Source organism: Daphnia magna, linkage group LG3 (assembly GCF_020631705.1).
Source record: "Daphnia magna isolate NIES linkage group LG3, ASM2063170v1.1, whole genome shotgun sequence".
Taxonomy (NCBI): Eukaryota; Metazoa; Arthropoda; class Branchiopoda; order Diplostraca; family Daphniidae; genus Daphnia; species Daphnia magna.
Genome location: NC_059184.1, coordinates 1,438,405 through 1,453,051, shown reverse-complemented (window position 1 = coordinate 1,453,051; position 14,647 = coordinate 1,438,405). Strand labels below are relative to the sequence as shown.

Below are 14,647 nucleotides of genomic sequence, written 5' to 3'. Positions count from 1 at the left end.
AAATCGTTGTCGAAACGCAAGTGGAGCGCAACGAATCTGAGATGAATCGGAACCGTTTTTCTTTCTTTCGAAAAACAAAACAAAAAATACCTGCTAAATTTTTATAAAAGATGATCGTCCTTAAAAAGACGGGAAAGTGGTTTTTGACAGTTGTTGGCACTATCGTTTCACTTGGCACCCTTTCTGTTGTCATGCTTCTGCATTCTTTCCCTCGCTAGTGGCATAACTTCTTCTCAACCGCTAAGCTGCGTGGAGGGCTGTTGAATTGGAGAACGACAACTTCCAGCCAAGAACTTTCCATCACGTTGGCTAACACGGAACCTGGCGAGGAAGCGATAATATTCGTTTTGATGATTTATCGTGATCATGTCCAGAGAAATCAGCCATCCTCCGACTCTCTCTTTCTTTTTCTTTTTCTTCTTTACGACGAATGGCCTACGCTATTATTGATTTGTGACACATGACTGGTCCAGCATGATCCAGCATGCTAGATGTGAAAGGCTGACTCCTCGTCCAGATCTTGGACGTTGAAGCAATCGTTTTTTGTTTGTTTTTCTTTAAGGGGAAAGCGTCTTTCAAAAGGTGAAACAGATTTAGTCTTCGTTGATATCTGATTGGTTCCAGAATTGAATAGAAAACAACAATAGAAAAAGTAGCAAATTGTTACGTTTTGTTATTAGCACGTCACGCTCCGCTTGCCAACAAGGAGGAATCGAATTAATCTGTTACAATAATCAATAGGTGCCGAAGAAGGAAAAACGTAAGGAGGGCCAGAAATAGCGAGGGGGAAACAAAACGAAACCCCTAAAAACATAAACAAAGCAGAAGATTAGCGACATATCGCTGCTGGAGAAAATTCCAGCTGCAAAAATTTCTCCTTTTGTTCTGTAGGACGTTACCGCCGTCGACTTGTATTATTCCTTTCCACCAGCCTAAAGCTGGACAATTTGTTAGAGACGTTTGCGTATTTTACCATTATTTATTTTCTCGTTTTTTTTTTAGCTTCTTTTGTTTTTGTATGCCACCATTTTCGTCGATATCCCGTAGCTTTTTAGGTATAGTTTTCCAGTTCGAGGTTGAGTACTTGAGGCCCACCCGTCGTTCCACCGCTGCGGCCATCCTCGTCCAGCCCTGCGGTGGGCGCTTCGCTGAGCGAAGTTGAATAAGGGAAAGTAGGACGACAGAAAAAGCAGTTGTTACAACTAAACAAACTCAACAGCTTTCCAATATCAGATGGAGGGGAAGGGGGATGGAACCAAAAGCCAAGATAAAAAAATGCGCAAAGACCCACCTACTAAGCTGTTGTATTACCACACCGACTACAAGAACCCAAACGACTACTACAACCTACAACTATTGGCACGGAAGGCAGGCTAGGAAAACAAATGGAAGGGCTATTGGAGCGGGAGGAGACAAGGAAGGTCCTTCTTCAAAAGCGGTCGTGAAAGCCGATATGGGCTTCATTAGTTGGCAACAAGTGACTCAATGCAGTTGTCATTGGTAGTGCAATCGTCCAGTCTTTTATGTCCAAGCTTTGGCTATTTGTGTGTTTGTTTTCCGACTCGTGAGCCCTCGTCTGGCTGAATTGATCGACTGGTCATTGGCTGAAAAACTCGTTCTTATTGAATTAAGAAGATGGTGTGGTTACAGAAATTGAGACGAGCGTCAACTAGATCCTCCACCAGGAGCGTTGGTACCAACAAAAGTAGTAGAAGTAACACCAAGAGAGCCAATAGTGCACTTGGCATTTCGAAATTGGACTCATTTAACGGCAGCACAAATTCCATTCCCAATCAAACGGCCTATAATGCGTATACAGGCTACGATGACCATCTCTGCACACAAGTGTACTACTACCAAAATAGGTCTCACATAATGTCCTTCTCCTTTGCCAATTGTCGTTTATTGATTCCTATTTTTTTTTCGGATGTGCCTTGATGACTTGTTGAATTTTTTTAAATCTTTTTTATTGATTTATAGATACGGACGAACGAACGTCTTACGTTGGCTTTTAACGGAAGCCGACCAAGCCGCAGCAGTCGCCGCCGCAGCAGCCGGTGAGATGCCAATTGGCATCGCAGGAGACGGGAACACTAGCACTTCACTACGCAGCCGCTCGAGGTTGCCTGGATTGCGTCAAAATGCTAATTGAATCGCCTTCTTTGGATTTCAGGTAAGGAGCTTTTTTGTTTGTTTGTTTTTTTTTCTCGAGAAATCGGTAAGGAAAAATTGTAAAATTTGTAGCGCAACCTGTCCGTCCTGTCTTCTAGTGGGAATTAAGAGAAAACGGGGGGCACGTTTGCTCCTCCCTTAAAAGCATAGAATCCTCCAGAGCGTGAATTTTCCATGGAACCAAAGGGAAAAAGAGGCTATGCGGTGTAGGGAAAGCCTAGGTATTTGATGGGGGAAAAAAAAACAACAACAATTGGATGTGGAAGAACCGGACACCTGAAATGATTGTCAGATTTTCCCTTCTTCGATTTACTCAGGTGGATTTACGGTTTCTCTTCAGTTTTGATGCACATTGTTTCCGATGCTTTCGCTTCCCGTAACGTCAGTCACCTGACCAGCCTGCCGAATCAAATGTAAAAAAATAGAATATACGGGTTTGAGATGGCCCAAAAGGTGTGACTCTGAATGACGTGTTACATTCTGCCCATCTGGTGGTTACATTATCACCGTGACACCGTCTCTTAACGATGGTAGATTGTTCGCCTCTGTCATTGTCACTCGATTCCATTGGAAGCTGCTGGAACATCCAGTTCAGTCTCGACGTTCAGTTTGAGTCCAAGACTCCCGACCGTTCGTGCGAACTATTGTTCGGTGCGCACTATCTTTCGTCTACATTGTATTGTGTGACGTCAACTGCAAGTATAACAGAACGTCCCATAACGTCAACGAGTTATTTGAATGCTTTGTATCCAGTTGTTCTACGTAGTAGCAGGCAAGACTAACGAACAAGTGAATACTGCTAATGGTTTCCTTATAGCGTCGACGTTGCATCAAAGTACCACTACCATATTTTTCTTCACTAGACAAGAATGAGTTTTTCTTTTAAAACTACATTCCATCACTCCCTGTATTCCAAATATTGGCACGACAAGGAGTCGACGGATGTTTCCCTAACGGAATGCTAAATAAAAAACGGAAGAGAAGTCGATACAAACCAGTGAGTCTGCACGAGCAGCTCTGTTTCTTTTTCTTTTTTTTTTTTTTTGGTAAACCCTGTTATGACGGATCGATTTTTCAACAAGCGCAGTACACAAAGAGCGTCGCTGATCCCAATCTCATTCAAATTCGGTCAGAACGTGACAGTCGTTTATTACGACTATTATTCGATTGTCCTGCTCAAGATTGTTGGTCCAATAACTAATATTGTCCCTTTTAATGTGTTGTCTTTGAAAAATTAGTTTCTCGCTCAGAGGAACTAAGAAATATCCGACATTTGAGTAAACAAAGACAAATAATTTGAAACTTTCGCGTTGAGTCATATAAAAGAGCGCTTTGACGTCACCCACTGTGTTCCATGCGGACTATTCTCCTCTGTCCCATTAGAATGAAAATTTCTCTTGCATTGGCCAAAATTAGCGTATCCATGTACAGCGAAGTAAAGAGTGCCACGGGCCACAAGTTGGTTGGTTCGTTACCATCGTTACTGCTGCTTCGTAAACGCTGCATCTTTGAGTGTTCTACATACATAACGGCATCGGTTCGTTCGGGTCAGTTCAGAGAAGACGAAAGCACCCTCCCCCTCTTGCGTGCCCAACTCTCTCGCTGCGGTGCGTTCATGCGGTTTCATCTAGGCAAAAGCTGACGCAGGCCGACACCTGTTGCTTGCGTGCTCCCGCACGCCACCAGCTAACAGCGCGGGAGGGCTATTGAACTTTGGACCATCATCCAGAAACGGGTTTCTTTTTTCTTCTTCTTCTTCTTTACTTCTTTCCATTCGCTTTTGTTTCCTCTTTTTCACACAGCGGCTACATATTCGTCATTACCGTGTGATTCGTCTTTTCGTACGTTTTTTTGTTCTGCGTTTCTGCGTACCGTTTAATAGTTGGCCATCCACGTGGTTTGCAATATTGAGCCAATGGCTAGACTCGTTTTTTTCTTTTTTACTGTTTAATTTTTTTTTTTCTGTTTTTCTTTTATCTTTTTTCTTTTCCAACTAAGACTCAAAGCCTCATCCGATTACTTTGTTCCTTGTAAGACGCGGATAAGCGAGCGTGTGCGCCAGACTATGTATTTTTCCCTTTTGTTGTTGTTTCGCATTTCCCTTGTGCATTGCGCTAGTTTTGAAACTTCCCGCAAAAGAGACGGAAAATTCTCATGCATTATCATTCGTTTCCTTCATGCTTGTAGTGCTCTCTTTTTTCTCTCGTTCTCGCATCCTCCGTCTCTTACAAAGATCTTCGTGCGATTCTCAAGGTGAATCGTCATGTTGTGATCTCATGTTTATTTTCGAAGATTGAAGAGAAAGCGATGAATGCTGAATAGCTTAGCAAATGGTAGCAGCTTAAAACGAGATGAAAATCTCTTGTTTGGCCCACAGGAAGGGCAAATAACAACACGTCGAGGTACATGACATTGATGCGGGAGATTCATTCGTGCCCCGGCTGACAGATCTATTCAATTCGTTCAAGACCTCACGGTCGGACGCCGAAACATTTCACTCAATTTCTTCTTTTCCTTCCACGATTCCGTTCTGACCGCCTACGTTTAATATGTTAGTTAAACCGCCTGTCACCGAGCGCCACAGGGGTTTAATGCAACACGTTAATCAACGGTCTTCTACAAAGTATAAGGGCAGTACAATACACAAACAAAGACTTTTACTGCGGCCTAGACTCCCAAAACGGTATGTTGCCTCGTCATTTCCGGTCTGCCTGGCAAATGAAAACATCCGTTTCATACCAGACGCGGCCAAATGTGTCAAATTTAAAGATGTGCTCCAAGAGGCAGATTAAAGTATAGAAAACAAAAATTGGCGGCTCCTTTTACTCAGATTTTTACAGGAATTTGCATTTTTAGGGGGAAAAGGAAGGAAACAGATTTATTATTTTCTTTGTTATTTTAAATTGGAAAGAATCTCCCATCAGTGTGGCTGAAAGACATGGAAGAGGCGGACGGAGAAAAAATGAAGATGAAGATGGCGTGAAAGGGAATGAAAAAACAAAAGAAAACAACTTAAAATAACAAGAGTCCAAGGAGTTTCGTTATTTTCCCTGACGGACGTTCCAAACAAAACCAAAGTATTGGTGAAGGGATGATGATGATGTTGAAAACAACCTTTCTGCTTTTATTCCGTGTGTATATTGCCTGAACGGCGATTCCACAAGTTTCGCTCCGATACTCGCGTAAAATGTCCTTCCACCCATCTCTACCCGCGAGGTGTATTGGGCGGGTGCGGAAAAGAAGAGGGAGCCACAGTTCCCGTTGCTCCGAGGAGGGCAGGGCCAACCATTAGCTTTTCGTTTTTCTCACCAGTTCGTGCGTTCAGTATTCGTGCCGACAGTCGGCTGACTAGTCGCGCTTGTGTTTCATACGTTTTGTTTCCCTCTCTCTTTTTTTTTTTTTGTTTTTTTTAATGCGCGTTTCGATCAATCTTCAATTCAGCGTCCTTGTTTGCTGTGACGAGCACTGTGTGTAGCCGATTGATCACTTAACTAAAAAAGGGGAAATTGGTCGACAGATTGGGATGAGGCGGTCGTGAAAAACGGGGGCAGAAACTAGAAGAAGACGACGCCAAAGGCCTAAAATAAAAGTGGCTTATGTTTTGATCTGTTGATGGGCGCAGTGTGCAGCGGATCCTCTTCGTCTAGCGTGCGCAACTCACCGCAAAACTGGTAAAAGGTCCATTCCCACTGTTTTTTTTTTAGCTATTGTTCCCGAACTTGTGAATTGTCTTTTGTGTGAGAATAAAACAGGTGATGTCACTTTTCTGGGTCGGCACTCTTGTAGCTCACTTGAGGGTTAGACAGAGTTTTGCTAATTCCAGGGTGCGTGGTGTTGTACACGTCTGTCCAGCCCACTCAACTGGTTATGAAGTCCTCGTTTATTACGCATTTTTTTTTCTTCCTTTTCTTCTTTCTTCCTTGGTACCGTTTAGTCAACATCCGCCGGTTACTGCGGATGGTCCTGCGGATGGTCCTGTTTATTACTTTTCCGTTTGTCGCACTTTATTCGATTTTTAGTGTTTGCTATATAAGAAAATTTGATGTCCACCGAGAAGGGTTAACCTTGTCTCAGTCACGGTGAGATTGCGCTTGTTGCTCATTTTTGTTCAGCGGGCACACAAAGTGTGTATGCGCGTCGACATGGCCCGTTAGCTTCAAACGCAGAGGCTGTCGTTCGAAGGAGTCCATGCGCGAAGAAGCGCACGGCCGCGCGAAACTGTTTGGCCATTGTGGCATTGTGTCGTCATTCAACAGAGCTTCAGCACTTTGGCTACCGATTACTCGCTTCTGACCGTCAGTGTCGCCATCGGATACTAGAGCGAAACGGGCTCGAAGAAGCCCTAGGATAGGATTCAATCATGCCAATCAATCGTGTTGCTATTACGTGTATTAGACTGTCACGTTACTGAAGCACAACGACGCAGAACTTTGCTGTGAGAAGAATAAGTTCAAGAAATCTACACCCAAAATTTGCTCTTTTATCAATCGTCCTGCCGGGAAATTCCAGGCAATTCATCTACATTCAACTGTGCAGTAGCTTGAAGCACGTCCGCCGCCTTCCATCATCCTTAAGGCCTTCTTTAACCGCCGACAGGACACCCTCGGTCAGTGACCACCACCAATAAAGAAAAGCAACGTAAACAAAGGAAAAATACAACAACCTTTTCTGGCAGAAGTTGGCCCGGCTAACTTCAATCGCACTGGAACAGATTTTTAAAAATGTCTTCCCAAAAATAGCTGGTCAGTCATAATGAAACACCTTTTGCTGATCGAAATTTCTGCTATTTAGCATGCAACCGGCAATATGTTGATGAAAAACAACTACCTGTTTGAAGTTGTATCGCGATAGTGTTTTACGTGCACTTCATTGGTGCGTGCTGATGCCACCTCAAATCTAGGAAATTCAAATAGACGTTAACAACGACGTAAAAAAATGGGTCTTCTTTCCACCCTCCGTGTAATGACCAACAGCCATTATCTTCCTGCATCTTTTTCTTGTTGATAATTTCTTGAGATTTTTTATTTTCATTATTACTAACGCCTCCGGAGAATCTTCGGCATTATTTCATGTCCATCATCCTTACTGATGGTTAGAGATAATGTGAGCTTCTAAATCTGATTCTGAAAGTTAGTTTTGACCCCGATTACGACTTTCTTCAAGGAAGTCAGAATCAACAACAACATAAGTATACGTGACTCAATCCTGAAGATGAGTAAAATAACTAGTTTCCTTTACCAACAACGGGTTTCACCCTACATCATACGACATGGGGATACACTCGTATTCTCTTTTGGTCGTATTGCTTGTTATTTTTTATTTTATTTTATTTTTTTCATTTGTTCTGTGTCAATTTGACTTTTGCCCTCATTGCGGAGCAAGTTGTTGTCACAGTATAAGTACAGGTTTTCTTATTACCTGTATGGTTTTAGGGCTATTAGGTCAAACAGGGATCTCCAGTAACATCCTGTTTCTACATTTCCGTCTCGTTTTCTCCTGGTAGAACTTGTTGGGATGCAGCACATTTAAAACTAGTGGAGAAACTCCGAATGCTCCGAATGTTCCGAATGTGGAAAAACTTCATAGGAAGGTTGTTTTTTTGTTTTTTTAAGCAGTGTGACATGGGCGGAGAATAAACAAAACCAGGAAATAGAAAAGCCAAAACAGACCCACAGAAAAAAAAAAAAATGCTTAACAGGATACATCTATCACGTTAGACATTGCGTTGAATGATGGTGTATTTTATTTGAGGCTAGAAGCAACGTGTTTATTGCCATCACATTCAGTATAAAATAATTCCGTAATGACCGACGAGGCCAGAGACCTTGACTATCAACCCACGAGAGGCTTGCAACTAGCACTTTTGTGTTTATTTTGTCAATCGACTGTCAGTCTCGTGCCAATTGGCATTTTTCTTGTCTAAAGTTATCCGACGCCAGCCGGTGGTAATATAGTGATTCGTGGAAGCCTGAAGATGAAGCTGCATCTTTCCTTTCAACGAGATCAACACCTGGAAATAGTCTAAATTTTAGCTACCGACATTTCAATTTCCGAGTGTATAATATTGTTGAGCTGCCTCCAGCAACGACTCAGAAATCGTAGCCTACTCAAGTTTGCTTGTAGGCTAACTACGTACACAAAATAGCGTGATGGAGCCATTTTTAGCTCCAGTTACTATGAAACAAGTATTTGTGTTCCCATTCCAATTTTTGATCCGTCGCTTTCTATTTGATCCGTCAACACGGATTGATGGGCTAATCAGATGAAGCGCTGATTGCCATTGCCTTATGCAACTAAGCCTAACTTATCATGAACGTGACCTCCTTTTTTCTTATTTCCATGTGTTCGATGTGTTTTCCCTGATTTCACTACTTGTTTCTTGTCGGGAACAATTTATTCCGATTTATTTAACAGACCATTTGTTTGTTTTATAGTGCTGATATGCAAATGGAAAACGACGTGACACCAGTTTACCTGGCCGCCCAGGAGGGTCATCTGGAGGTGCTTAAATACTTGGTAACCGATGCAGGCGGTTCGCTGAACATGCGAGCTCAAGATGGAATGGCTCCCATTCACGCTGCCGCTCAGATGGGCTGTCTCTCTTGTCTTCAATGGATGGTGAGTATAATTTAATGAGTTCAATCCACCAAACATTCCCGGGTGCAGGCCACTGTTCCTCATCAAATTACATCGCCGTTAGGTCGATGGAAGAAGGAAGCGAAATAAAGAATGAAGTACGATGCAAATGCTGAAATGTTTAAACCCGAAAAATGCCACCGTTTTAATATGTATTAAGCCTAGTCCACAGCCGCAATTGAACAGTTATGTCCGAAAAATGACGTTCAGTTTGAGTGCATTTCTTTACCTAAAGGGCAGAAGCGATGAGCTAGTTCTCACGGCGGTCATCGCCTTAGGGACAACACTAAAGGACAATCTGTGACATTTTTAGAAAAACAACTACTGATTTCTCTGATGCGTGAAGAAGACTATAGAACAGCAACCCCTTTTTCTCATTCGTTCAATATTATGATGATTACATTGGTGGTAGTCAGCCCGTGTTTGTATGTTGGACAGCGCTAGACCGACTAGCCATCAAGTCTAGGAATAAACTAACGGTCGTCTTTTCCGTTTGAGGGCATTTTAGTTCGTATCGTGAATCATCGCAAGAGAATAGATTGACAGTCAGAGCGGTGTCAAGTTATCTTACCAATGTCATTCGATGTTACCAATATCGAAGCAAGTTTGGCTCATCGCCCAACGTGATAACTTGGCGTTGCTTTACAACTAAACAAAAAGATCGTGCTCATTCGCCTGTGGCTGCTATATTCTCTCATTCAGCATCAAACATTTCTTATCAAACATCCGTTAAGTGACGATGGCTGCGTTTCACCATCCGTGTCAATTAAGCGAGCCTATCCGTAAAAGCGTCGGCCTCTGGATTCCTTGTTTTTTTTTAGACGTTCAATTATATTTTCACCAAGCCGAAATATTCTTTTTGCTTGCATTTCCAATGTATTTCCCTATTTGGCTTTTGTTTGCAAAAGATTAGGCCAGTAAAATAAGAAATCACAAGCCAGCAGATGGAACTAAACGGTAACCACCTGTTACGGTGCCCGCTCGATGTTACCCCAGTTAGCGAGTTTAACGTTATTCTTCCCATGTTTTTCTTCCGCCCCCGATCGGTCGAGCACCTGAAGATGTGCCGTTACGATCACCTCGCTAAGATTGTGTGGTCTCTCGTAACTGAATGGGTCTGCAGGCCAGTTCGGGCCGGATAATCATCTGGCCAATACCGACTCCTCGCGTTGTGATCATTTGTTTATTCCTCAAACGTCCGGTGACAAATTAATTCATTTAGCACTTTGCGGGTGGCCATGCAGGTCTCGTCCAAAGCCGTCGATATTAACTCCAAGGACGGTGATGGAGCTACGCCATTGCATTTTGCTGCCAGTCGTGGACACGTCGATGTTGTGCGCTGGCTGCTGGCCAAAGGGGCCAAAGTTACTCTAGACAAGTTCGGCCGTTCGCCGCTCAATGATGCAGCAGAAAACGAGCAATTGGAAGTAGGTTGACGTTACGTTTGCTTCTAGTTTGATGCGGTGAGTTCATTGTTATTTGTGATTCCCTTTTTAAGTGCTTGACGCTGCTGGTGCAGAATGGCACCGATCCAGACTACGAATCGGATTTGATGATGTTACAATCGGAAGATGGCAGCAGTCGGTCACCCAGCTGCGTCTGTTCCAAACAGCGTTCAGCACAAAGCAATTGCAGCACACTGGATGAAGTATCAGAAGAAGTGGAGGAAGAAGATGATATCGATTCGTCCTGCTCTCCAAGCTGCGATTGCTTGCACTCGAGTAGCTCGACGTGTCACTCACCGGTCACTGAATCCGAGCCTACTCTCAGTAGGAAACGAAATGAAACTATAAAAGACGATTCCGGCCAACACCGAAAGCCGTTCTATTTGCATCCTCGCAAAGAAATGGAATTATCGACACTGTCAAGAGCCGTACCCAATCAAACAAGCTTCTTTTTAAATCCGTCCGATCAGCTGGAGAACCGCAAAAACCAAAACTTGAGCTCCAGCCATCGTCACCACCATCACCACCGTCACAGCCATCACCGTCACAGTCATGACGACGAACTCAGTGACCAGCAGCAACAGCCATTCTATCTGCACGATCCAGACTCAATCGTGTACACGCGTGTCAAAGAATTGTTTGTTGTTGGCAAGTTGAACGAGAAGAAACGGCCAGCAAACTTAGCTGGAGCGGGCTTCAGCGAATTGAATGACTCGGAAACTGCGCGATGCCGTTCTGGCAGTTCAAAAATGGCTACGACTGAGTCAGCCTCCGAATGCGACAGTTCGGATTCATCTGCCAGCGTAACAAACGACGACGATCATAATAATAACCTAATACAAGCGGTCCAATCGGAAGAATTCCACGTATGTCATCATTGTTTTACTCATTTATTGATTATTGGTTTTCACCCATGATTTAAATAATTACAGGCAACCAGTAGTCATCAGACGTCTTCCGGTTCATCGTCCGCCTTGTCCTCGCCACCTACGCCGACGTCTTCGTCTTCTCCTTCTTCTCCCTCATCTTCCTCTTCTTCGAGATCCGCTCGGGGACCGGAAAATGAGTACGAGGAGATCTATTCTGTTCCGACGTCCAATCCCCGAAGCGTCTATGAAAATCCGAGTGCTCTTCGGAATGATATGTCTTCAGATGATGAAGACGATATCATCTCCATCCCTCCGCCACCGGGTAAGGTTTTTTCTTTCTTTTTAAAATCACATTCGTCCGTCCATCAGCTACAAATATGTACTTTTATGCTTTAGAATTCTGCGGATCGCCACCAGAAGGTACCAATGACTTTCCGCATTATCGTTCCAGACAATCAGACAGTTCATTCAACCGCGTAGCGATGTCTTCTCCCATAGGAATAGAGCACAGCCGGTAATTTCCATTCTTACAGTTGGAATTTTTCCTGAGCGTTACGGTATTGACTCATTTCAACGGACCACTCTGTTATGAACAGGCAATCGAATTCATCTAACACGCTGCCGCCACCGCCTCCTCCTCCGCCGCCGTTCCGAGCCGAGGACTCGAGGGAAGAGGGAAATCTTGCCGACGTGGAAAGTTCTTCCGCAACTTCGTCGTTGGTTTCAACATTGGATTCGGGTTCCGAATCTGATCGAAGTAACGACGATGACAACAGTAGTGTCGGTGGCCCGATAAATCTCACTTTGGCCGAAGCCACTAAGCAGTTCTACGCTACAAGAAACGCCGAGGATCCAACAATGAAGCCTTCATTTCTTCGCAATACAAGAAAGGGCGTTCGCAATGAATCAGGTCAGTACATTCAAACAACTAATACGAAAATTTTGCTTTGCAAATGAAAGCTTTGAAATCTAGTTTTAGAATCCTGTTCTCTATTTGTTATGCAAACAGGTCATACTCGTTTGAATCGACCAATGTCTCTACCCGCCGACATTGGTGACGCGCTAATGGAATCCTTGCGTTTACATGCCGACCAACAACAGTCTGCCAATCAGGCAGGGGGCACCAATGGCCCGATCGGAAGTAATAAACACATCCTGCTGAGCAAACATATGGCTCTACCCTTCATCCCGCCGAAATTTCCGTCACCCTCGGAGACCGACACATTGATCAAACCGTCAGAATACCTGAAGTCGATTAATTTGACTCAGCCGTCCAACAGATCTAGCCGACCACCGCAACGGCACATACCTGTGCCTGTCGTCTATGCTTCCGCACCTTTGAATCTATTCGAAGAAGTGAAGGAACAGGAAGAAGGCCGAGCGGAACAGGAGCAAGGAGACTTGAACGATGTAGAGAGAGAACATGTTTATGAAGAGGTTCAGTCATTGCCCGACAAAGACGAAGTCAAATTGCAAACAGTAGCGGAAAGGAATGAAACCGTGCCAATTGTTCCCGCAGTCATGGAGACGACCAAAAGTCCCGTAGTCGCACTGCTCAGCAATGCGTCCTTGTCAGCGCCGCCTCCGCCTCCGTTACCTGCCATTCTGGAGGATGACCACTCCGTTCACTACGTCAGGCCTGTGACGAGTGCGCCAACTGGCAGCCAAACGCAACAACATTTGCAACCGCATCATGCTCCATTGGCTCCAACCAACTCCCTGTCCCAACCTCTGTCGTCAATTAGCATTCTTGACCTTCAAAGTGTTCAACTGCGCAAGACAGACAACAAACTGGCGAAAACTGTATCGGCCCCATCGAAGCCCTCTGCATCTCTTCCAATTGGTATTTGCAACGCGATTTCTTGTGCTTTTCTTTTTTGAGTTAACCATAAAAAAAAATTATTATTGGATTCCAGTTGAGGTAATTCCCGTTCAGCAAGACTTGATCGCCGAGCTGAAAACCTGTAAAGACATTTCGGTTGTCGGTATTAAAAAGCTGAAAGTCGAGCGGGCCAAGGAAGAAGTTCAACAAGAGCAATCTCAAGCAAAAGAGTTTGAGAAGCAATTTACATACGACAACTTCCTGGAAAAGGTATCTTATTCTTTGTGAAACGTAACAGCATAACCTTTTTATCTTTGTTGAAATTTGCTTTATACGGCTTACGTGTTGTTTCACAAATTAGGTGCCGGATAAGGATTTGACCGGAGCTGTGATTCCCGACTGGAAACGGCAGATGCTTGCTCGTAAAGCAGCTGAAAAAGCCAAAAAGGAAGCTGAGGAACAACGCCAGCGAGAACTAGAGGAAAAAAGGCAGCAATCCATGCCGGCATGGAAACGCCAACTTTTGCAGCGTACTAGCACTACGTCTGAGCGTAAAGAAGTTGAAGACACCAAGCAGTCAGTCTTTTTCTACTAAATCAAACATTTAAAAAATCAGCCGTAACCCAAATTATAAATCTGCTCGTTCTTCTTGTTCCCTTTATTTTAAAGAATCCCCAAACACAGCCATCCGATCGAAGAAAAGGTGAAAAGTGAACCCGTACCAGTTGCGCCGTCGGTAGATAATAATCAATTGTCCTCGACTCTGCGGCCCGCTGAAGCTACGGGAGTGGGCGTTATAATTTCTCCTTGGCGGATGAATCTTAAGAAGACCAGCAGCACACTGAACCCGAGAGACTAATAATAAAAATAATAATAAATAAAAAATAAACTAAAAAATAATTTTTTTTTTCTGAAACGTGATATTATAGATTTTTCTCGTTATTTTATCGTCGGAATTTCCCTGTTTCAATTTTATCTTAACTTTTCTCCCATTGGGTTGTTGGCTCTAAATTTTTCGAATGCTTTTCAGTGTGGCTTTATGTAAATAATCAGAAAAAAATCTGCTTTTGAATACCCACATTCTGGGACGTTTCTTTTGTTGTTGTTACAGGAGCAATATACATTTTAATTGGTTCAAATAATCTGTACTTTTTCTTGGTATTTAGGCCTACTGGAAACCGTTGTCAGAATATACTGACATTTTAAAATATAAACATTTCGAATGTAGTACAAGTCTTTTTTCTGAAGTCTTTTTTCCAGCTTTTCTCTCCTTTTGACCATTCAATATCGGCGCACCTTCCCTAGTAATGCCATCTATCCATGCTACCTAATACAGAATCAAATTTTGAAAGGACTGTGGGTGCAAGAAGTGACACTAGGTCACCGAAATTAGTTTACTAATTATGTAATTGGTAGACAGCTATTATTTTACTAAAAATTCATACGGGTGTGCTCGGCCCCGATTACCTGAAAACCAGCTTACTACCGGAAGGTGCTAGCGCTGGAAAAAAAGCTGAAAAAAGCACATTTTACGTGTGTCGCGCCAGTATCTGATATATCTGGTATTATGACTCTGCTGCCGGTAGCGGTAGACGGTTCCCCGTCCCAGGTCTGCCATCCACGCCTCCGCGGTCCGTCTGGCTCTGGCCTGGTCTGGCGCCCCGCGTCTGCCCCTAACCTTAAGCGGCAGTCAACAATTGTTA

At 43.6% G+C, this 14,647-nt stretch overlaps 1 protein-coding gene and 1 long non-coding RNA gene across 4 annotated transcripts in view; one reads left to right on the top strand and one right to left on the bottom strand.

Annotated features, from left to right (window-relative positions):
- LOC116919137 (serine/threonine-protein kinase CST20) overlaps positions 1 to 14,083 on the top strand; it is a 26,683-nt gene extending 12,600 nt beyond the window's left edge. Inside the window, exons 1-12 of one of the 3 annotated variants that reach the window (XM_032925029.2) lie at positions 1,387 to 1,865; positions 1,981 to 2,173; positions 8,607 to 8,790; positions 10,053 to 10,235; positions 10,307 to 11,119; positions 11,186 to 11,444; positions 11,519 to 11,636; positions 11,719 to 12,032; positions 12,132 to 12,965; positions 13,039 to 13,214; positions 13,306 to 13,520; positions 13,614 to 14,083. In XM_032925029.2, the coding sequence (XP_032780920.2) occupies positions 2,142 to 2,173; positions 8,607 to 8,790; positions 10,053 to 10,235; positions 10,307 to 11,119; positions 11,186 to 11,444; positions 11,519 to 11,636; positions 11,719 to 12,032; positions 12,132 to 12,965; positions 13,039 to 13,214; positions 13,306 to 13,520; positions 13,614 to 13,803 (3,318 nt within the window). In that variant the 5' untranslated portion in view covers positions 1,387 to 1,865; positions 1,981 to 2,141 and the 3' untranslated portion in view covers positions 13,804 to 14,083. Of the gene's footprint in view, positions 1 to 1,386; positions 1,866 to 1,980; positions 2,174 to 5,510; positions 5,844 to 8,606; positions 8,791 to 10,052; positions 10,236 to 10,306; positions 11,120 to 11,185; positions 11,445 to 11,518; positions 11,637 to 11,718; positions 12,033 to 12,131; positions 12,966 to 13,038; positions 13,215 to 13,305; positions 13,521 to 13,613 lie in introns of those variants that run through there. The other 2 variants (XM_032925030.2, XM_032925032.2) reach the window with 2 other exon arrangements.
- Positions 13,962 to 14,647, bottom strand: LOC116919157. Its single transcript, XR_004391796.2, has 2 exons — positions 14,412 to 14,647; positions 13,962 to 14,271 (listed from the first exon to the last, which is right to left on the bottom strand). It is a non-coding gene; the product is annotated as an uncharacterized LOC116919157 (long non-coding RNA).